The sequence below is a fragment of the Strigops habroptila genome, chromosome 1 (assembly GCF_004027225.2).
Source record: "Strigops habroptila isolate Jane chromosome 1, bStrHab1.2.pri, whole genome shotgun sequence".
Classification (NCBI taxonomy): Eukaryota; Metazoa; Chordata; class Aves; order Psittaciformes; family Psittacidae; genus Strigops; species Strigops habroptila.
In genome coordinates this window covers 29,414,983-29,438,459 of record NC_044277.2, presented here as the reverse complement: position 1 = coordinate 29,438,459, position 23,477 = coordinate 29,414,983, and the positions used below count along the sequence as shown (strand labels likewise).

Here is a 23,477-nt window from a genome sequence, read left to right as displayed (position 1 = left end):
TTTCCCTCAAAGTGCCTTTCTACTGAATTCAGAAATATCAAATAAGGTAAAGCTGGTAAATATATAGCAGATGGGATACAACCTACATGACACATGACACATCAGAGCTAATAAGCTACCAGAGTTAACAGCAGGTCAGCCTTTCCCTTCATTTACACCTGCATTTCAGCCAAATTTTACAGATTCTTAATCTGAGAAATTCCTTTTTACAGATATTGATCACTAAGCTTTCCATGTAGGGTGTTAGAAAAGGAAGAGAAGGAAGTTACCAGACTTTGACAGCATAGGTGATCCAGGTGGAGAAAGGTTTATGGTAGGCGACAGGTAAAGATAGTTTCTGTTCACTCCAACATTGAAATCAAAGGGTGATTTGTAATCCTCATACAGATCCATGCCAGAAAACTCAGAGCGTGCAGCCATCCTCTTCTTCCACTGAAGCATTCATCTTCGCGTCCTGGGGCGACCCATGCAGCAGGATTCAGACACCCTCCGGTTCTTCACATGACACTCACTGTACCTCCTCAGAAAATTCAGCTCTCTTACCCCACTGTTAGATTTGGCAGAGCTGTCTAGCAAGCGATTCCTTAGCCATCTTGTAGCTGCTGCTGTTCACATGGCACAAGTTGAGTTCCTGTAAATTTATAACTGGGGCTGAACTTACACAGACCGTTCCTTTGACAAACATTCACAGCGCACTATCCGGGGCTTCTGGAAGAGCCTGGTCCTCTGCAGAACTGCACCAAGAACTTCCAATCATTTAAATAAAAAGTCAGCTGACTGCAGCTACACCAGGATATTCTTAATCTTCTAGGACACAAAAGGATTACTAGCCGTAATCTATCCTATATACCATCTGGGTAGGACTTTTTCCTCTGATTAATGGAAAATTCTGCATGCGTAACTATTTCTCCAGTAGCCAGAACCCAGTCCCTGCTGCCCAGGTATCACGCTGTAGCGCAAGCTCAGAACAGGAGGAAGCAGCACTCATCTCTGAAGGCTATGCCATAAGCACCACCTCAGTTTTAGAACGAACCTGCTAATGTGCATTATGATTTTTGCCCATGAGGCTAAATGTATCTAGGTATGAGAGGTTTTAGGGGGTTTGGTTTTGGTTTTAAGATGATTGAAGTGCACTGCCCTATGCCCTTGGTGCTTCAGTCAGCATCATTTACAGCAGCCAGTTATGCCATGAACCGGCAACACTGGAATGTGTTGTCCTGATGAAATGTATTTATGTTTTGACACGTATACTATAAAGAAAGATGAACTTATGTAAGCCATCTGACATCATGCTGGGTGTATGGATTTAGCCCTGGGAAGCAGAAGGGCTTCTTACCTAAAAGAAGCAGTCAGCACAGCTTTGCAGTGCTTCACCACATTCTATTTTTTCCTTCCAAGGTCAGCTTCTTTCAGTGAATAGACACACTTACCAGCAGTGCAGATCACCTTTACACTGAGCAACTACAGTGATTCCCTACCAACCCACACCTTCACATGGGCTCTTCACTGCAGCCTGCACACAGAGGAGTATGACCAAATGGAAGTTAATCTTTTCCTCCACGGTAAGAGTGATGTTTTAAGACAGAACTGATCAGAGACATTACACCAGCCTCAGCTCAAGGCAGCAGAAGGGAAGGAACCTTGCAGCATGCCCATGTGGAGCCTGGGCATTGTATTCCCTGTGGACACGAGACGAAAGCGTACCACTTCTGAAGTTTTAACTTCCCATTTCCACTGCAGTCAGGAACAGACTTTCCAGCTAATCAAAGAGCAGTTCCCTTAGGCTGCAGACCTACATTGGCTGCTGGTGCAGACTACCTGCAGGCTCATAACAATGACAGTATTGGAGCCTGAAACACAGGTCTCTGCTATTTTCCAAACCCAGTGAAAAGAAGAAAATATAATGTCCCTTAGCACTTCTGACACATGGCTATGGCATCTGCCAGAAATACTGCAAAGTTTGCCTGACAAAGGTCAAAGCTTTGGTCACAGATTCTAGTTAAATCATCCAGAGGCAGCAGAGAATTGTAACATGGCTACAGTAATGATATACTCCCTATTAACCAAGCACACTAATATGAATAGCTACCAATTCTGCTTTGCATCCTTTCTTCATCTAACTCAGCAGATGGGGACCGCCTTCTGTACAAAAGGCTCAGGAAATAGGTATACTAACTGGTTAAGTGAAATGATCACCTAACCAGTTAGTTAGGTGAAATTATCTCAGATGTGTTTTGTACTATTGCTCTCTCAACAGAGTTGAAGGTGAGGTTACCCACTAGGACTCCTTCCCAACCCCAGAGAGCCACTCAGTGTAACACCAGTCAATGCTAGCCAGTTATGACAAGTGAAGTAGCCATTACATGAAAAAGAACCGCTTATGAAGGTCTGTTCATCTCTGCTAGCAATCAGGAACACTGTTTCCTGGCTAAGGGCATTTACTGGACTCAACATTTATGTTCTTGTCATTTACAGGTAACTCCCTGTGTTCAGTTTTACCCCATACCAGCCATTCAAAAAAGTCTGGTCCTGTTCCTGCATCTTTGTTGTGCAAAAGTTGGTTTCATGTCTCTGGAGACATCTGGATTGCCAGTCTAAGACCTCTGGCCTGGCCTGCCACTGCTGCAGCCAGAACCATGTATGAACCAACTCTTCAGTCTGGTTGGAGACAAGTGCAGGACCATCACCTGCTGCTGGAACACACCTTTGCCTTACAGGGAAGGTTTGCCAAGTTGCAGATCTGAGCCTCTACAAGAGGCTGAATTCTGCTTTTGCCCTGACTTACTCCCAGCCTGAGCACAAGCCCAGAAGTCACCCAAGACTATTTTCTCGTTTTTAGAAACATTACTGTCCTAAGATCATTGCCAGAAGAGGGACCACACAAGCACTCCTTACTTCAGACTACCCAGGCTGCTCAGATTAATCTATTTTACACTGGCCGCCGTATAGCTGGGTTGCTACAGCACCTCCCAAACACATCAGCTTCCTGCTCTCTTCCCTGCAAGAGTTTATTTACAGGAGCACCCCTCCTCATTCATTGTCAAGTCCTGACTGGTGATGAAGGAAGCTGTCTTGCAGAACCAGCCGCTTCCTCATCACCTAGGGAAGTTTGATGGTCTTCACCCTGAAGTACAAGCCAATCCAGCTGTAAGGAGAAAGAACTGAAATCCACCCTTCCAAACCTGCTGTCGCACAACTTTTAGGCTGTTGTGAGACCCCACTTGGAGTACTGCGTACAGTTCTGGTGTCCTCAACATAAAAAGGACATGGAGCTGTTGGAGCGAGTCCAGAGGAGGGCCACGAGGATGATAAGAGGGCTGGAGCACCTCCCGTATGAAGACAGGCTGAGAGAGTTGGGGCTGTTCAGCCTGGAGAAGAGAAGGCTGCGTGGAGACCTCATAGCAGCCTTCCAGTATCTGAAGGGGGTCTACAAGGATGCTGGGGAGGGACTCTTCCTTAGGGACTGTAGTGGTAGGACAAGGGGTAATGGCTTCAAACTTAAACAGGGGAAGTTTAGATTAGATATAAGGAAGAAGTTCTTTACAGTGAGGGTGGTGAAGCACTGGAATGGGTTGCCCAGGGAGGTTGTGGATGCTCCATCCCTGGCGGTGTTCAAGGCCAGGTTGGACAGAGCCTTGAGCCACATGGTTTAGGGCAAGGTGTCCCTGCCCATGGCAGGGGGGTTGGAACTAGATGATCTTAAGGTCCTTTCCAACCCTTACGATTCTATGATTCTATGATTCTATCCCTAACTCATCCACTTCTAGGAAGACAAGTACTCCCTTGCCAGTCACAAAAGTCACTTTATCCACTTCTTTCCCAGTAGCTCGTTAGCATACCCAGGGATTCAGGGCAGCGCTCCCCCTATATTGCCTGAAGGCAGTCTGAAGAAGATAGACTCTGCTAGCTGCTGGTGGTGCATTCGGAGGAGGAATTAATTTCTCTCCAAAGGACTTCCCAAATTAAAGTGATGACCCCAAGGAAGCCCAAGGAAAGTAAGATGGGGATGACAGCAGCAACATGGAACCAGAAATAACAGTTTTGCTCTGCAGTGCGAAGCTTCTTAGTGTTCAGTTTAGCAGCTCTTGACAGTCTGAACATAGCAAGGGAATGGCAGGAATCAAGATTTCTCTATGCTATAAAAACAGGCTCATTATGATGCCTTTCTAACGGGCCCTCCCGTGACCAAAATATCCCATTGCGTGGCCTTCCTCCTCCTCCTCATGGTAATTCAGGGCACACGCAGCTGGCTCAGAGTGGAACTGAGGCTGCAGAGCCATACCCTGCAAGATCGACTCTGCTCCCAGTGCAAGACATACATTTGAGTGCTGAAGCTTTAGACTTCTGTTATGTGCCTTAAGAGAAGTTATTGTGCATGCTCAAGTACCTTTGTTCTTTGCCTTGCATAGCAAATTCAATTGTTACAGGTGTACTTTGTTACTGCAGATATCAGCTGCAAGCCAGTACCTGAAGAGATCTGGAAGCCTAAGGAGCACCTGCTCCAGAGACAAGTAGCAGTGGGGGTTTGGTCACTATGCTAGAGATTAAAACTGAAGAGATTTTGCTGTTCCAGAACAAGTATTTATTTGCCTTAACAACTCAGGGTAACTAAGAGGTTGGTACTTAAGTCATCAATGCCATTTTAGAAGCTGGTGTTCGAGGCATGACGTAAGTAACTTCTGTCAAGGATGCCTGAACCAATTACTGCCAAGTTCAACAGAATGTCACAAAGTGGCTCAGGAAAGCCTCAGCAAAGCATTACCATCACACTCCTACCATTAAGCATGTTGCAATCTCCTCTGTTAAGGTAAGAGTGTGCTTAAAGCTTTCCCGGGTAACTGTTTATCGTCAACAGTCAGCAATCATGAATCACAAGGGAGGGAACTTCCTGCCCAGCCAGTAGAGCTGTTAAGTTTGAGCAAACACTGTTAGCCAGGTATTTGCTTGCCTAGTCTCAGATAGCATTCTTTCTTCAGATACCACCTGCTACCCAGGTCCACAGCTTTCACCTTAGCCCAAGGCTCCAGCGGCAATTTAAGTAAGGCAGGATAGTATTAAGGCACTTCTACCTTGTTGGTAGCTAAGCAAGGACGAGACGTTACAGTAGCCTTGCAGAGAAACTGCTTTTCCCACATTTAGATCTGGCAGAGCAGTATTTTGTTCATACATGAAAAAGTTATATCCCTCTTTCCCTAAAGAAACCAAACCCAGCTCAAGTATGACTGAATACCATCTCAGGGCTTTGAAGAAACTAAGCTATGTATTCAGTAGTGTTTCAGAGCAAGAGTTAAATGCAAAATGGAAAGGCTACCACTAATGCCTCGGGATCGGAGGAATGCAGAGGCTATTCTAGGCGAGATCCAAACAATTCTCTGGATAAAGCTACCTAAATAACCAATTCACAAGATCTGTGCCTAATCAAGGCAGAGTTCTGCTCTGCTAGGTGGCACCTTCACCATCTCGGGCATCCTACGTTTGTGTCCAGTTTAAGCACAGATCTGCCAAACCCATGCACCACAGCCCCTAATTTTGGCAAGCCTAACATGACTCCAGCACTTAAATCAGCAAGCAAAAGAGGACAGGGAAGATGAGGGGAAGAATTTGTTTGCCAAAGAGGGGGAAGAGGCACTTGCTGTTTGCGGGTCATAGCAAAAAGATCCAATCTCTTATTTCAAGGTTGATAGATAAGATTCAACTGCCTGCTCAGCTGATATCAGGTTTGAATTTGCATCTCTGGAGGCCTTCTGGTAACTGCAGCTGGGGTAAGGACTTCCAGCCAGGCTTTCCCCCGTCTTTGCCAGGTAGATCCCAATCAGGCAGCAACAGTCAGGCTCTTCTTCCAGCTCCAACTGAGTTTTATAGGGCATAAGGCATTTTAAGAGCTATAAAGCTACTTAAGCATCATAAGGCAACCTAGGTTCTGCAGCACCAATTTGTTCTTCAAAGTCTTACCAGCTCACAGATGAGTAAAGCTTTTCAGCACCTGATCCAAGGCTTTAAAACTGCATAAAGAGAGAAAGATGCCCTGAAACTATAGGCCAGAAGCTCAAACACATTCAAGCTCCTATTTCCACAACATGCTCTTTCCCTTCCCTGTAACAGCAGATACCTCTTTCAGCCCCCAAGATTTGTACACAACATCAACAGAGCTGCACAGCTACAGCAGCTACTGAAGAGTATTAGCACAGGCTTCTGCAGCCCTGTTAGTAATGGTCAGTGGACTGTGGCTTAAGGGTTTAGGCATCTAGTGTCTTTTAGCAGAGTCCAACTCAACACCACCATATTGATCTCATTACTTCAACCTCCCCCACATGCTTTCTCTGGACTAGCTCTCCCTGACGCAACAGCACTGTTCAACATAGTTCTTTGTATAGAAATACCTTCTTCAGCATTTCTTAAGACTGAATGCTGCCTTCACTTACTCATATTAAAACAGACAAACAAAAAACCCCAACCAAACAAAACCCTCTTGGAATGATCAGTATTCTCCCAAGATGTATCACCACGCGAAACAAACCCCTGTGAGTGTTACCATTAAGGGTTACGGGGTTGCTGGTATTGCTCTTTTCTTACACCAAAGTCTCAGCCCACAGCACTTCTGACAGCTGACGCACGTCTTAGCAAAGGCAGCAATTCTCTCCTCTCCTCCTTCCAATCCAATTATAAACTCAGACTAATTTCCTGAGATCTTGTGAGGGAGTAGATCCATGCTCCAGCATATTTTGCCACTAGGCAAGCTGATACCACAGTAAGACTGTTAACCCATTCCTATCAGACAGAAGTCCCTGTATTTCCACAGATTCTCTGCTACAAGACATCTGCTCCAGCACTTACGAGATCTTTGTTAGGCAGAAATCCCTGGCTTATGGCAAAGTTTTGTGTCTCAAACAGTGGCCAAAGCAGTCATGTTTGTCAGCTCCAGCAATAACCTATGGGAAGAGTACAGGCCAAAGCACACAGCAGCCAGCACCCCAGAACCAGTGATCAGGCAGGGCACTGCCTCGACTTTGCAGAAGTCAGGCCAAACTCTGCAAATGCAGAAGAACATCTCCAAGTGAGACTAACAGAGACAAAACCCTGGCAGGAAGATTTTAGAGGAATGTATTTAGTTATTTGACTTCAGCCGCTTATCCCAGTTATGCACCATTCTCCAGAGACTTTGATCTATGGCAAGAGACTGAACCTGTCAAAAATGCTGGAGAAGCAGCGCTGAGCTGCTGCCAGATGACAGTTGGAAAAGATGAGGAAGAAAAGGCTGTAGTGAAGAACAGAATTGTTTTAAACAAAGTTTTAGTATGAAACCTTACAGTCTAATTAAAAGCTTTACTTGAGTGAGTTCGAGTAGAGCAACTCCCAGCCTCCTCCAGAAGGCAAGTCTGCTCTTCTGTCAAAGCAACTCTTTCAACACTGCATCGCAGAGTTTCCATTTGTGAAAAGCAGCTCCAGAAAAGCCCACAACTCACACTCCACAATATCAGGCCCCACCATGAATACAACACCAAAGTTTTAAGAACAAAGCAGATTTGCTTATGTATAAGGCTGAATCACATACTGAAAGGTATATGCTGACAGAATAAAGTTCAATTTTCTCCCATACTTTCTAAACTGAGGTATGGACAGAGACTTCACAGAACACTTGGCACTTCCACACATCTCCCCAGTGTATGGGAGTATTATGGTGCTGACAAGCAAGGTAAGAGCATTTACAACAGCAGAGACTATTCTGATTTCAGTTGGGAGACTGCAGCTGACCAGTTGGGCCAGATTCTGGGGAAACAAAGTCCTGTAAGTCAGTCCCTTTTACACAAATACATTTTGCTTACAAGATGCATGAGTGAGCAACTTCTTGGGCCTGACACATGACTCCAGACCTTTAACACAAAAGCAGCTCTTGGCAAATATGTTTTAGAAAGCCATCCACTTCTCTCTGACAACCCCCCCTTCCCCAGGAGGGAAGTGAATGTATGCCTCTGCAGCAGGAAGAGTTCACGCTTGTATACAAACAAAAGCTTGAAGTAGACAAATTAGCTATCACTGTCACCCTGCTAAAGCTACCTTATAGCAGGAGGCTCTCCTCCTCTTACCCTTTAATCTATTGATTAAACAGAGCCCAAGGAAACTAGACTGAAGTTAAGTCTTTGAGTTCCCTTCTCGGACTCCTCGATTTATTCTTCACCCACTCCAGAGCAGCTTCCTTTAGTCCTCCAGCAACTTTCCCTAGTGCTTACTCTTGGGTTCTCCTAGCAAAGCTCCTCGGTCCAGACAAAAGCTGGCACAAAAGCTTCCAAGCACGTGTCAGTCCAGCTACAGATGTTAGCACTGGGAGAGTCGCTTCTGTGCTTGGGACTTTGTAATTTTTAGCAACGTTGCACAAGTTGCCCAGAAATAGTCAGAGCACAGTAACCTGCAGGTGGGCTCCCACAAAGGATGCACACAGCACCAACTGGAGTGGAATTGTTAGAAGCACTGTCAATTTTACCATCAGAAGACAATGAGGTATGGAAAGCTCCATCTTGTCAAAACAGCCTTCTCCTGCTGACATAATTTAACTCCAAACATCTCTAACACTAGGGAAGGAAACAGCTAGCTGGCTGTGCTCTCCTAAAATCCCACCCAATTTTCCAAATGCAGGCAGTGTTCAGATAGCTTCAACCCTGCCCACCTCACTGCAGATTTGATGGGACTTAATGGAAGCACCACTTTGAATTCTGTTGTTACACGCACACACGCTGCTCAGTGGCAGCCTTTATATAGAAGCCTGGCAATCAACCTTTTACCAGACTGTTTGGATGCCTTACTGGGGTTTTTTCTGCCTAATCCCCTCATTGAGCTACCCTGCCCTCCTCTGGGGTCACAGCATCAGCTGGCTTAAAACAGATCCAAACAATGTGTCAGAAGTCAGCTGAAGGTACTTGATGCTAGCCTGGAGGCATTTCAAGTAAGCTACAAACGTGAATAAGAGCCCAGGCTTCTAACTTACTCTTTTCATCCTCAAACCCTTGAACTTATTGCAACTTGGGAGAGAATTACATCCACCTGATAAATGCATATTAAAATGTGGAAATTAATTTGAAAACTTACAGCTGAATCTTGCCCTTGTTGTACACACTCTTATCAAACGGAGGGAACTGCGCATAAGTTCCTGGGACGCGGTTACTTTTAAGAGGTCCCTTCTGAGAAGCACAAACGTTTCTAATTTCTCAAGTCTCACAGCTCCTTGCAGTCACATCATGTTCTTGGAAACTGCAGAGCTGTGAAAACGTACATTTTTTTGCCTGAATTTCCACACACAAGTTGGTGGTTGCATGGTTAAGCTACACTCCTGCTGCAGTCTGGTTCCTTATTCAGTTATCAGTGTCAAAGACAAGCTCTTTACTTAATAATTCAACATGATGGCAACTACCATGTTGATACTCTCAGGCCTTGACTAACCAGTTTAAGGTTTAGACTGGTGCTGTTAAACAAGTGTAATTGTATGACACAAAGGATGGCTTCCCCACACAAGCAACTCCAAGTAGCAAGCTGGGTAGAAATCCTATTTTTTACTCTTGGCTTACCTGAGAACATAGTGTGAAACATCCATGAAACTGCAAAACCCTGCCTAGCCAGAAGAAGTACTGCACTGGTACAACAAACATGGGATCACATATGCCCCAGGAATCTCTTGGGTCATAAGAACATGCTCCTGATCCTCCTTCCCCAAACCACACCTTTAGACTAGCAATGCTTTTTGCCACGCACCCTCCAGAGAACCAGCCTATCCATGAGCTCTTAAAAGCTAGTAACAGACACTGAGCCAGTTACGTAGCTTATCCAAGCAGATGAACCCATAACGAAGACAAGCCCGTGTTATTCATCTAATTTCTCACCCATTACAGAATTTTGGTGAGCCTGCTTAAGCTTAGGAAAATAAAAGTTAACATAGGAGTGCTAATGGCACACCAACGGATTGCTGGTATGAAGTACTCTCAGCAGTTCACTATTACTGCCTATCTCACATTTGAAAACACAGAGTAAGTTGTGTTGTTTTCTCTGCAGCATCAAACAAGACACATCTCATGTTCCTTCACAGTCCAGCGTTTTATCAGTCACCCACCAAACCATGTAGTGCTTGAAGTGTTCTATTCCAGATGGAGTCTGGCTGCCCATACACAGCACACCCAGTTGTGCAGCACCAATTCCTGCAGTGCTTCCAAACAGATTTGGAGCAATGGCCGTCACTAGCAAAGGGACCTTGAACTGCCAGGGCTGCAAACTGGTCAAACTGAAGATATGGGGCTTGAATATTTCTGCACTGCTCTTAATTTCATTTGAGAGATAAGAGGGAGAATCCTGTAACCACGCACACAATGAACAAGAGCAATTCACTAACAAAGCAACTGCACTGACTGGTTTATTTTTCTCTTACATAATGCAGATAATGCATCTACCTTTAAACTATTATGACCGCTGAAGTTTCCATTATATTAATAAGTACTCTGAGATTTTATCTGATTGATTATGTCCTTGACTGACTTCTAATGCTGCTTGAGCTGAGTAAATCCTGTTAAGAGACGTTTGCTCCTACTCCCAAGTCAGACTAGGACAGTAAATTAAATGAAACTGTTAGCCTGGAGAGATACTGCTGTCACACAAATCAACAGACAGTCATAAAACATTAATCACTTCAAAAGCATAGGAAGGGAAAAAAAAGGGGTCAAGAAAGTTTGTCCAGAGATGATTCCCCCAAAAAGAGATAAAGCTTTCATGGATTTCCACGTCTTCGAAGAACCTGAACATACCCTCTTCCATCAGATCAGACTTCGGACATGAGTGTCACTTTTCACGTCTGGGTGGCAAGCAATCTGTATTTGCTTTTTTACAACCTACCATAAAGGTATTCATCTCTCAAGATTTCCAAACAGTATTCCTGTATTTAAGCATGATGTAGTTGTGTCCCAGTCCATTCCACATGAAGGTAAGCTTTCCTAAACATCAATATGCTTGGATAAACTGATCTCCAGGCTCCTCACTTCTATTTCACAGCAAAGTAAGCAGAGCACATTAAACCATTTATTTTACTGAAGAGAGTGGATGAAACTGGCAAGACATAACTAGATGAACACAAAGTCAGGCAGACAGTTTGCCTGATCCTAGTACAGCGGACATGATGGAAACTACAGGAGGAGGGAAGAAGTGCAGTGGGTTTGAAGAATGTATCTTGAAGAAAACTGAGATGAAGCTCTCAAAGTTGGGGGCGAAGGGGGGGCGGAGGAGAAGGGAAAGGGGTTTTGTTGGGGGCTTGTTTGTTTTTATGTGGTTTTGGTTATTTTGGGTTTCGTCGTTGTTTTTTTTAAAGAAAGCCCACCTCCACTGCTTTTAGTGAGCAGCTGGCCCAGAAGTGCACTCACTGTTTCTACAAGTTGCCTTCTTACAGTATTCGACCTGGAACTGAACATCACTGCAAACCCTAAGAATAAAGCTTTGCATTACTAAGTGAAGTCTAAGTTTAGCGTTGTTCCCTATTGCACAAGCTAACCCAGCACACACCCCATTTCACAACTATCAACATCACACAACAAAAAAATACCTATATCTGCAGCCACTCTAAGTACTGCTCATACTCCAGTCTGAGTTTAATGGATCAGGTTTTTAATGGATTAGCCTGGTAAACTTTTCAAGCTTTATGCTCAAGGATTTGATTTATGCTCAACCCTGCAAATCACTGTTACATCAGGTTTGGCACATCACACCTCAGCCATCAGCACAGAAACTGCTCAGAATAATTCAGAGCTTAAATAGGTTTGAATAATGCAATTCACCGTTCTTCATTCTGCTTTGTCAGATTGATCAGGATATTGAAGAAGGGAAAGTCCAAGCACTGATGTGCATACTGCTGTCAATCCCCAAGTGCACACTTCAGCTACGGAGCTGTGATATGGCATTATTATTAAGGAGCCATCACAGCCCTCAGACATGCTGCTGCCACCACCTTGCCTGAAGGGGAAACAAGACCTCTCTAGTGACATTGCCTTGGAACAGGCAGACTACAGAAGTTTAGTTATTTCACTTAATGCTTGCTTTGTCCTCGACTTAGCAGTTCTCCCTCCCGAAGAGCTTAAAAAGGTCTTCTCAGCTCCTTTTGAAAACACACAGAGGTCTGTCTTTAACTTCCCATTCTATATTTTTACTTTCTCAAAAGATGTTTTTTGTCAAGGAAGGTACTTTTCATTGAGGATGGAAGTATGTTTCTGTGATTCACACCAAGGTGAAGTTTGATCTTGAATTGTCAATAAGAAACAGAAGCATGTTAAAGACTTCGTGAACCGATGTCCTACAATGGAGTTAAAGATAACTGTAAATTTATTCCAGTAAAGCTCTCCCCTTTATGTTTACTAAAAAAAACACTCCCTTGCCACTGCTGGAAGCACTTAACATGTTGATCTGCAGATGCCACTGACACTCGAGCTGCTTTCCCTCTTATACTATCTCCAAAAACCCATCATGCCAAAAATCCTTCTTGGTGACAGACACATAAGCCAACCAAAACTATTCAGCTTCAGAGAATTTATTCCAACAGTTTTCCCTTGGTACTGTTCAGAAACGTGCAGAAACTAACTCTCCCTGCTCACCCCTGCTCCTGTCAACCACAGCACTCATGTTCACCTGCAACCCACACAGAAAGGTGTCAAAGCAGGACGTCCCAAATACTCTTTAAGGGTTGCAAGTTTCCCAATTATAGATTCAGACAGTGTCTGTGATTTATCATAGAATGGTTTGGGTTGGAAGGGACCTCTAAAGGTCATCTAGCCCATCCCCCTGCAATGAGCAGAGACAGAGCCCAAAGCCCTGTCCAACCTGACCCTGAATGTTTCCAGAGATGGGACATCTGCCACCTCTCTGGGCAACCTCTTCCAGTGCCTCACCACCCTCATTGTAAAAATTGTCTTCGTTGTATCTGGTCTGCATCTACTCTCCTTCAGTTTAAAACCATTACCCCCAGTCCTGTCACAACAGGCTGTGCTAAAAAGTCTCTCCCCATCTTTCTTATAAGCCCCCTTTAAGTATTGGAAGGCTGCAATAAGACCTCTCAGAAGCCTTCTCTTCTCCAGGCTGAACAAGCCCAACTCTCAGCCTTTCCTCACAGGAGAGGTGTTCCATCCCTCTGAGCATTTCTGTGGCCTCCTCTGGATCCTCTTCAACAGGTCCATCTCTTTCCTGTACTGAGGGCTCACGAGCCGGACGCAGCATCGCGGGGCGGGTCTCACGGGAGCAGAGTAGAGGGGGAATACCACCTCCTTTGACCTGCTGGTCACACTCCTTTTGATGCAGCCCCATATATATTTGGCTTTCTGAGCTGCAAGCACACACTGCCAGCTCAGGTCCAGCTTTTCATCCACCAGTACCCGCAAGTCATTCTCTGCAGGGCTGCTCTCGATCCCTTCATCCTCCAGCCTGTACCGATACTGGGGGTTGCCCTGACCCACAACACTTTTCCAGAACAAATTACACACTTAATAGTGCGCACAACTTGCAACTCAAGTTGCAAGGGAGCAGGACCCATGCTGTGCTCAGTCTTGCTCTGTAAGATCAGGGATGGGCAACTGCTTGGCAGGGAGCAGCACAACCCCAGCTTGCCATTTCAGACACATCACTGGCGTTCTTCAGATGTCCAGACAGTTATGTCTTTGGGATCCTCTCTGCAGTAACTTCTGCTCCCTGGTCCTTCACATGATTCCAGAGGTGGTGACAGCCCACACGGTAATGCTCTGACTACAGTGGGTAGACACATCCCTTGCTCAAGGGCCCATACACTACCTACTTGGGTTACTGCAGCTGCATGGCACCCAAGCAGTCTTCCTAGGCAGGGGACACAAAGGGTTGTCACAACCCAGAGGACAAGAAGGTAAAACAAATACCTGCCAGGCAGGCACCAGAATGATTCTGGGAGAAACAGGAAAAACTCACTGAAGGTCTATCCTTTTACTCAAGCTCAAATCCCCTCCAAAAAAACTATTTGGAGCACAACACTGGAAGTGGCTTGTGGAGGAGATGAGACACAGTGTGAATGGTGCTTTTAAGAGCTCACAGCTCTAAGCAACACACACTGCAGTAAAATGGCCTGTTTTCCTTCTGCCAAAACAGTGACATCTGGCAACAGGAAAGTCAATATTGAAACAGGGCTCCTTCCCCAGCCGGTGCACGAGGCTGGTGCTAGCCCTGATGCTCCTTGCCCCTGAAGGCCCGTCGGCTGCTCAGCAGGCCTCTGCAGGGACTGCCTAGCACAGCCTTGAGTGGTGCTATAGAAACAGCATGCAGCAGTCTGCAATCCACTCACACAGACTGAAGCCTGTCTATGTTCAGGCATAAAACTAAGCTTTGCAAACAGTAATCAAAGAGTACAGAAGAGTCAGCAGCTTAGTTAAAAACAGCGGTTGATTTGGGTGCTTCTGCTCTGCCTTCAGTCTGCTCCTCAAGACTCCTCAGATGTAGACAAAACACTTCTGAGATGTGCTGAAGGGATGCGTCTTCTACACAGCACTAGAGCAACTTGTGAGCAAGACACTTGAGGCAGCATGAGCTGTGTCCATTTAATAGCCCCAACCTTTCTTTTGGGTTGGAACTGGTTCCTACTTATAGGACAGCTTATTTAATGACACAGGCAAGTCCTTGCACAGCTCCAATCCTGGGAGCCTTTGTGAGAAAAAGCAGGGGACATGTCAGGACCCAGACTACTCTGCAGAGACTACAGGGGACCAGAAGATCTAAATTTAGATAAATGGCCTTCTTCAAAGGCAGCCCTCCCTTCCAGAGGCTGCAGATTCCCAGCAGAGTATTCCCAGTGTCTGGACTGCTGTAGAGCACTGCAATGAACATCAGACAGCAATGACTCAAGAAGCAGCGTCAGAGGGGTTTCTTTGAAATTCTGCCATCCTGATCAAGTTAATGAAGAGTCTCTAATGCCATAATGTGATACATGTTTAAGCCGAGAACAGCTAAAGAGAGGGATGAGGTGGATTGCTTTTTGCTCATCTTAGGACTTCTGCTAGTAGTTTAAAGTACTTTAGAAACAAGCAAACAAAGCAAAACAGACATGAGCAACATCCCCAGTGCTGACAGCTGAAGCATGCTGTTTGCCATGCTAAAGAGCAGCTGAGAAGCATTACTTAAAAAGCTGCTTTTTCAAGGTTTTTTAGTTTTTTCTCATAACCTGAGATCACAGCCAAGCATGGGCTCTGATCCTAGCCAAGCACAGGGGAAGCACCTGACTGAAAACAGCAGCTCCAGCCCAGGTCACCTCCCCTGGCACATCTTTTAATCTGTGTCCCAGGCTTAGGGGGCTTTGATGAAACTCCACTCCCCTCTAGTTGCTACAGAGAGGGAAGCAAAGTAGGGAAAAATCCTGCTTTTCTGCCTCTGCTGGCCTCTCCCACCACCCCCAGCAAGCTGCAGCTGCTCACCAGCCTCTTTGTTACCCCACAATACCATATTGCCACTGCTAGAAACAGGCCATAAGCTTTAAACCAAGCCTGCAAGGCCTGAGGACTACAGGCTTGTCAGGCTTGCTCTGTCTAAACTCTTCTTGATTAGCCTGCAGCTTTGTTTTATTTGGTGTATCTGAGAAAGTAGAGACACAGGATGTGACAGTACAGACATGGTATGGTAAGTAATAGGGCACAGAGCTGACATTGGAGACCCCACGGCTCTAGGAAAGTCATCAATCACCAAAAGAGATCTGCAGCTGGACAAAACTATTTTAAAGGTAATAAAGAGAGCAAAGAAATAATATCTAACATACATAAAAAGCACTGCATAGAATAGATTTGGACATAACACAGAGCTTGCAGAGCAATGAAGGAAAGAGCAAACATGTAAAAAGCAAATATGACAGAAGGACCCCAGTGGATCCTACAGTGAGGAAGAAGCAGCCATCAATATCCTTTTCCTCCAGCAAAGGAGTCACAATGCTGACAATGTGCTATAACATCCCTACCGCCACCCAAATGACACTACCAGTCTCAGAAGCCAGCGGAAGGATGAAAATAACACCAGGGAGAGGTGTAGAAACTAAGTAATAATAAAGGTAATGTTGCATGCACTAAGACTTCATCCACGTAGTCTTTTTCTGTAATAAGATCTAAACTAATACTCATTCTTGAATTAGATCATTAAAATTTCAATTGAACCAACTATAATTTTTTTGCCTTTAGATATATATACACACACACACAAAGCATGCTTCCTGTCTGCCTATGAAGTTTTTAAGCACAGCACACATTTACTGTGCTGCTGGTAGGCTACAAACGGGAGAGGGGCAGTTCAAAACCTGTCACTCCGAACATGTGCAGCACACCATGTTCCTACAGACCTCAGTTCTGCTGGAGCATCCATCCCCAGCTCGGCCAAGGCAGTGTACACATTTGCTGGACCACTGTCAGTGAGCATCCAAGGACACCTACTGCTCTGCTCTCACACTCTGCAATAGAGAAGCCAGCTTGTGAAACAGGAAAGCTGCCTCTGTCAGTGACAGCATTCAGACCACAACAGTAGTGCTGGTTTCTCACTAGATAGCATCAATCCACCCTTTCTGCTTGGAGCGAATAACAGCACAATGAGTGTTTTTTCTCACACCAGCATTTGCTGGCAGCCAGTGAACTCCCAACTGTGTCGTCCCCCCCCCAGGCAAGTAGCTGCAGACTCAGACAGGCGACTGCCACCACTTGTAGCTGCAACAGAAGAAAAACCCATAGAGCTGTCCACACCTCTGCCAAAGGTAAGTGTTTTCACAGTGGGGCAACCACATTCATCATTGGTAACCCCAGCTCATGGTATCACTCTGCCAAACCACCAAAGCCAACACACAGCTACATGTTCTTTCAGCTCCCTTAACCAGGGGCAGAGAGGAAGGAGGAAGAGGAGAAAGAGGAAATGGCAGGAGTGACACTGAACCTTCAGGAGAGATCCAGATTAGCAAGTTATGGAGAGCTGGTCTGCTACTGCTGCCCTTTTCAAAAGAGAAGGCTTGTGGTTGAAAGCCCGTCCTCCAATGTGAGGGGTTTGTGTCAAGGGTCCCAGTCTCTAATACACTCCAAAACATGAGGGGTTCTGAAGGTGCTTGCTACCTTTAATAGGAGAGAAAGCCATCCCTCTGGAGTCTTAAATTGAAGCTGACACAGTGTGACAGTTTTGGCTGAACAAGAGCATTTCAATTTAGTGCTTAATCTCACTTAATGCTTGTTTTCCCTTTCAGTCACCCTTTGTTTGACATTTTTCTGCTTACTCACTGCAGGATATTAAAAGGACAATGGTAAATACCTCCTTTGCTCCATATAGCAAACCTCAAATCAGAAGTACCCATATCACAAACATGCAACAGTGGGGTCATCATCATCATGATCCTACCTGGAGGTGAGCTGCTCTTGAAAACATGAAAAACCCCACACCCATCAGATGTCTGCTGCACAGGTTGAAACAACCAACACTGCTGTTCTTTCCTATTAAACTAAGAATAGAGTTGTTTGGGGGTTTGTTTATGTTTTGAAAGCTGGTCAAGAAAACACTGGCTTTCAAGACGACTCCCTGCACTGCATCTGCTGCCATGGAAACATCATTTTTGAAAAGAGACAGCCAATATCCTCCTTTACCTGCAGCAATGTCCAGCACCCTCAGCAATCTGCAATCCACAAGCAACTCACTGATTTCAGGTGGCAAATCTAGCCCCTTAAGTTCACACAAGGCTTCTCTGTATTAGCTGAGGGGCTCCCTCCCCATGAAGACTGTCTGGATCTGTTCCTGTTAAAGGAGCAAATGGTTGTGAAGGAAGAGGAAATGCCAAGCCAGCACCCCAGCCTTTACAACACTCTAGGCAGCCAAAGGTTTCACGGTGCACTCACCCAGTGCATGGCAGAGAGCATCAGAAGCCCCAGTGCCCATTTCCCTTGTCACCCAGCTCCTCACAGGACTGTGCTGAGATCTGGCTCATGAAGCAGAGGCTGTTAAGAGCTACTGTATTTAGCAGCTGTAGAGGACGAGGAAAAAAAAAATGCACATACAAGACAGATAGAAGCAAGAAAATTAATACAAATAGCATTCCTAAGGCAGACTAGGGCAGGACACGGTTACTGCCAGCCCCTGCAGATGGAAGGGGCCGTGCCTGGAAGTTTCCAGGCACAGCTGAAAGCAGCTCAATAGCACTTGTGCCCAGACCAGCTTTAGGAAAGGTGTTAACATATGGCAGCCAACTTCAGCCATAAAAATCAGCTGTTCCCACTTTCCCCACAAAGCACACAGATCAAGCAGAGCGAGTCGCCTGCCCAGCCTGCACCAGTGCAGTTCTTAAACTGGAGCCAAGGCACAATGCTTTGTGTTGAGCCAGCAAGGCCAGACAGGGCCCCCAAGGTCTCCCGATGCTTAGGTGGGTGTTTGCAGTGGGAGAAGGGGGAGCCCTTGGGCTGTTTCACATGGCTTCAAAGTGTGGGAAACTGGAACAGCCAGGACTTGCATCAATTTCATGCCACTGGGATTTTAAAAGCCCCGAGCAGTTACAGCTTGGCCTCGGTGGAGGATCAAAGGAAGCAGATCCTTAGCCGAGCTCTACCTAGCACAAAAGGTCTGAGAGCAGGCTTTAGTCTGGCTGGGTGAAGCACTGTTACGACTGCAGGTGACAGTGCTGGTTATAGGAAACAGGGACAGAAGATACACACACACCACAAGCAACAGATTCTTTCCACTGCTGAAGAGCGGGGCAGGCTCCCTCTTCCACCTGCTCCTGAGGCGGGTGCAAGCATGAATGAAGAGTTCGAGTTACCCCTCTCTGCCCAAGTGCTGGAGACAGCAGGAACAGCTGACACTGCGCCAGCCCCCCAGCCCGTGCCCATCCACGGGCAGCTGCTTGTGCATCAGCTACTCCAGCATCCCCCCAGCACAGCGCTCCCATCGCTGCATGTCAGCACCTCATTCCTGCACCAGCTGACAGGGAGGACAACAACAGGGCTAAACAACACATGTAACACCACCCCGTCGAGCCAGGACCCTTGGCTCGAGTCACAACAACATGATTCCCACACCCCCTTCCAAAGCTTTTCATGCGAGAGAGGGGCAGACTTGCTGTTGTTCAAGGGACCTACTGATAGAACTGGTTTGCTTTTTTTTTTCTCTTTCATCTTCAACTCGCTGCTACAGACACTCAGCTCAGTGAAACCATTCTTCCTTTGCAGTTCTGACAACAGCTGTCCACTCGTGTTTACTTACGAGTGTTTGACTTCACAATTGCATGTTAAGGAAAAAAAAAAGTTTCCCACCTCCAGTACTGCAAGTACCCAGTGATAAAGAAAGCAAATAAAGCAGCAGAGAAAAGTGCAGCTTCGTTCATTAGGACAATGGGGGAAACCTTGCGCTACTGCCAGCAACAAGACCTTTCTGCACAACAGGAACACTGAGGTCCATTTTGTCAGCCCCAGAAATGCAAGTCAAGGCTCTAGGAAAAGAAAGGCTTACCTATGGTCTCAAGGAACCATGTGCAGTGGTTTGGGACTCCAAGTCCCACAAAGCCAAAAGATTTTGAAAGACACCAGGTTACATAAGTGAAGAGCTGCTGCAGAGTAAGAGGCACCCCCTAAACACAACATCAGGGATGCAGTATTTACCAGGGAACTGTTTGCGCCGTGCTGCACGTCTCCATGAGACTGCTCGGCAGCACGGTCTCCTCGTTCAGAGGACATCAGCACATTGCTTCTACTGTTGAGGTGGCTTCATCCTTATTTTTCCAGTGGCGAACTGCACCAGCACTGAGAGTGGCAAGGCACAGAGACTCTTTTTGCAAGCAAAACAAGGTACAGGATTTTGTTGTTGTACACTCTTCATCTCAGGAGAATATTATATCCATTTGGCTTGAGCCAACCCTACTGTTCTGGTGCTTGTAATCACAAAGCAAGGGACCCCAAGAACTTGCAGCCCAAGCTTCCCAGAGCGGTTGGAGTGCACTGAGCACCATGCAGAGGCACAGAGCCAGGCCAAACATCCCTCACTGGAAACAAAGACACTCCAAGTGAACAGTTGCTCACCGGTTCCGATGCTGCCGGTGGCAGACTAGTAACAACTGTTTAAGGACTGTTGCCATACCTGACTGCTCAAGAGGGAGGGAAGATTTAAACACGTTATACACCTGGAGTATCAGCCTTGTCTAGTTTGCTGCAGTCTTACCTATAATGTGGATTTTCTTCCCACCTCCTAACTTTGCTAGCTGAGAGAGCTGTCATCGTAACAAAGAAAAGTGCAACCTCTGACTCACACTTTTAAATAAATTAATTTCTGGTTAGAGGAGGCAATACAGGATGTTTAAGCCAGCCCCAGAGTCAGGACCTGGCAGCCTGGATTTTAGCCAAGTACGTGGCTCTGGTGAGTAATACCGTATCATCAAGCACAATTTCAAACACAAGCACTCCAGTTTCCCAGGAAGATGGGTCTTTGAAGGCTAACTAGCAGGGTATTAGAAGCCATTAACTGAACAGGCACAAGTGTATTGGCCAGTCTAGATTTTCCCACTGTACCTGCAGGTCTTCACCTCACCCAAAAGAGAAAATAGCATAATCACCTCCAAAACGCAGGCAGACAAAGAAGGTGTTGCACCATATTTGATCCACAGCAGTCACATCACACCAGATACACTGTTCTGATATACCTCTGAACCTGAGGTGCGGTACCTTCTTCATCCAAAGCAGTATTCATACAAAAATTATTCCAATAGCGAAACAAGCCTCTAGAAAGCATCAGCATTGTCACTAAAGCTTTTCAAACAATTGCAGTCTTTTACTCTCCTATTAGAAGTTGTACAAGACGCTGCAGTTGCAATGAAGGTGCTTGCCTTTTAATAGGCTCAAACACGGACAAAGAACTTCAGGATGAACACTGAAACCTCTGTTAATGCTCCTGCAGTTGCAATTAAAACCCTGATTGAACTGACAGTTGTGCTGTTTTCTAGCTGAATGGTTCCACTCGTCAGTCCCCAAGAATACGGTTTGGGGGGGTTTGTCCCCTTTTTTTTTTTTTAGTTTTGGGGGGGGTTGGGTTTGGGTTGGTTGTTTGTTTTTACTTATATAAATTGAAGACACACACAGATTTCAGAATGGCTGAAGGAACCTCCCTGAGGAGGTTCAGCCCCTCCACCAGATTATCTTCAGCTCCCACAAAGATAACTTGCCTTTTTCTCTCCGTACAGATTAAGTCAGAAGTCATTGCTAATTGCACGAGTGTACTACAGCAGCCTCAAAACTCTTAAACAAGAGCATGGACAGACGAAGGCTGGTGCCTGAACCAGCTCACCTGGCAGAGCAGAGATGACCCCGCAGAGTCCCAGTGCCTCGTGTGCCTCCAGCACCGCTGCCGCCACAAGTGACCACTTCCCACCGTCCCGGGCATGCTGAGCAGGCAAACGCCGAACAGAGCCAGCCCAAGGGCACAGAGGCCGAGCAGCCGTACCAGCTTACTCAAACAAAGTAGCTTATCGATCCCGGCCTGCCTTACTTCGGCCGGTGCAGAGCAGCTGGTGTGCAGTTCAGTACTACACCATACAAAAGACTCAAACTGACAGATGGATCAGTAGGATGGATATATGTAATACGCCTTTGTATATTACAAAGGTGTATTTGTGGGAGCAGCTTTCCTCACAAAAAACCCTGCTCTGCCCGCAATCAGCTCAGCCCTCATCAAGGCACCAACTACTCTCTTCGACAGCAGTCCCAAGGGTTTTTCCTCTGATTTAAATAAACCATTAAGTTTAACGGAGGCTGTTCCAACCGCGGCAGCCAGCACAACGCTCTTCCCCAGGCCACACGCACCCGCTGAGGGAAGCGCCATGGCCCTGGGCAGCCGCGGAGCCGCTCTGCCACCGCTGGGGAGCGGCGGGGCAGCCGCCACCATGGAGCTGCCGAGCAGCGCCGGGCTGGCGACACGGAAGAGGGAATAAACCTGCGAAGCGCGCCGGCTGATCGCAAGTCGCACACCCGTAACACGGACGCGTTCTGCTACTGCTCCAGGGGGCAAACACAAAGTTTGCTCTCCCCGCAGCCGCGGCGGGGAGGTCGGGATTCGGCGCTCCCGGGGGGGGGGGATCGGCAGCCGCGCCGCGCTCCGCCGCCCGGTTCCGCATTTCCCGCGGCGGGAGGCGCAGCCCGCGGCAGGCCGGAGCACCCTCCCGCGCCGCCCCGGGCCCAGCGGAGCTGCCGCGGCCGGGATCCCCTCACGCCCGCCGCGGGAGGTACCTCATGAGGGGGCTTCCCCCCGCCCGCCCCAGGACGCGGAGGGGGACTCGGGGTGAGCCGAGCCGGGCCGAGCCGGGCCCGCCGCGGGCAGGGCAGAGTAGGGCAGGGCTAGGCAGGGCAGGTCCCGGCCGAGCGTGCCGGCGACTGCGAGAGGAGCCGCCGTCCCCCCGGTCCACGGCAGCGCCAGGCACCGCCACCCGCCGCACGGGGCCGCCTGAGGCGCGGCGGCAGCGCCCGCCCCCCCCGCTCTACCTTGGTCCCTCGGGGGCTCCATGGCGGCCCCAGCGCTGGTCCCGGCTCTCCCTGGCTCGGCCGCCGGCGGCTGGCTGGCAGCGGAGGCGCCGCCCGGGCTCGGGGGGGCGGGGCCACGGCCCGTCAGTCAGCGGCGCGCCCCGCCCCACCCAGGTGAGCGCGGCCGGGGCACGGCCCGCAGTAGGGGCAGGGCGCGCCCAGAGCGGCCTCGGGCCCGCAGCCACCGCCCGCCGCCGCGGGACCCTTGCGGGCCCAGAGGGCGCGTTTCGTGGCCGCAGCGCGACCCGGCGCGGGCTCTCCATCAGTCAAGCCGCACCGGCTGTATCTGCCGCTGCCGGGCAGCGCCGGGTCCCCGCAGTGCTCCTGCACCTGGGGGTCCTGTGCAGCTTCTGCGGCGCGGCCATGTGCGATCCCCAGCGCGACCCTGCGCGGGCTAGGTGAGGGAAGAGGACAGCCTGTGCCCGTAATTAACACACCGAGCAGGAGGAGGCTGCCTGAGCGCAACCAGGGAAGGGATCCAGCAGTGCTGCTGTGGAAGCCGCCCGCGCTGGCGGTTCTCCCCTCTATTTTGTGTTCGTTAGCAAAGCACACGCACACTCACGGATCACACCACGTTACAGAGCTTAAACTGTGATTTTATTTTCACTTCGGAGATTGCGCTGCGGAGCTCGCTAGCGTTGCACCAGGCAAGCCGGTGCATCGTGCGTTAGTGAGACTTGAAAAGAGAACCACCACCGACTGTCCTGGCTGCAATCTGAGCTCTTTCCATTAAAATAACATTAAGTGAAGAGAGGTTTTCATTATGCGCTTTGCCCAGCAGGCTGCTTTACAAGACCACCAAGAATATTAAGCTACCAAATAGATCTTTTCCTCCACCCTTTTCAAATCCCTGGCCTTGACATCTATGGATTTAATTGTTTGAAAAGATCAATGTTTGTGCAGACCGAGCAGCAAGGCCTCCACGGCATGGGCTGTGTGAATAGCCAA

General features: G+C 47.6%; 1 protein-coding gene across 9 annotated transcripts in view; it reads right to left on the bottom strand.

Moving 5' to 3' along the window:
* TPD52 (tumor protein D52) overlaps window positions 1-23,056 on the bottom strand; it is a 40,470-nt gene extending 17,414 nt beyond the window's left edge. For 2 of the 9 annotated variants that reach the window (XM_030495974.1, XM_030496126.1), the window contains exon 1: window positions 22,491-22,606. In XM_030495974.1, the coding sequence (XP_030351834.1) occupies window positions 22,491-22,512 (22 nt within the window). In that variant the 5' untranslated portion in view covers window positions 22,513-22,606. Of the gene's footprint in view, window positions 1-269; window positions 793-22,238; window positions 22,459-22,490 lie in introns of those variants that run through there. The other 7 variants (XM_030496385.2, XM_030496060.1, XM_030496298.1 and 4 more) reach the window with 7 other exon arrangements.
* Between the last annotated feature and the right edge of the window lie 421 nt (window positions 23,057-23,477).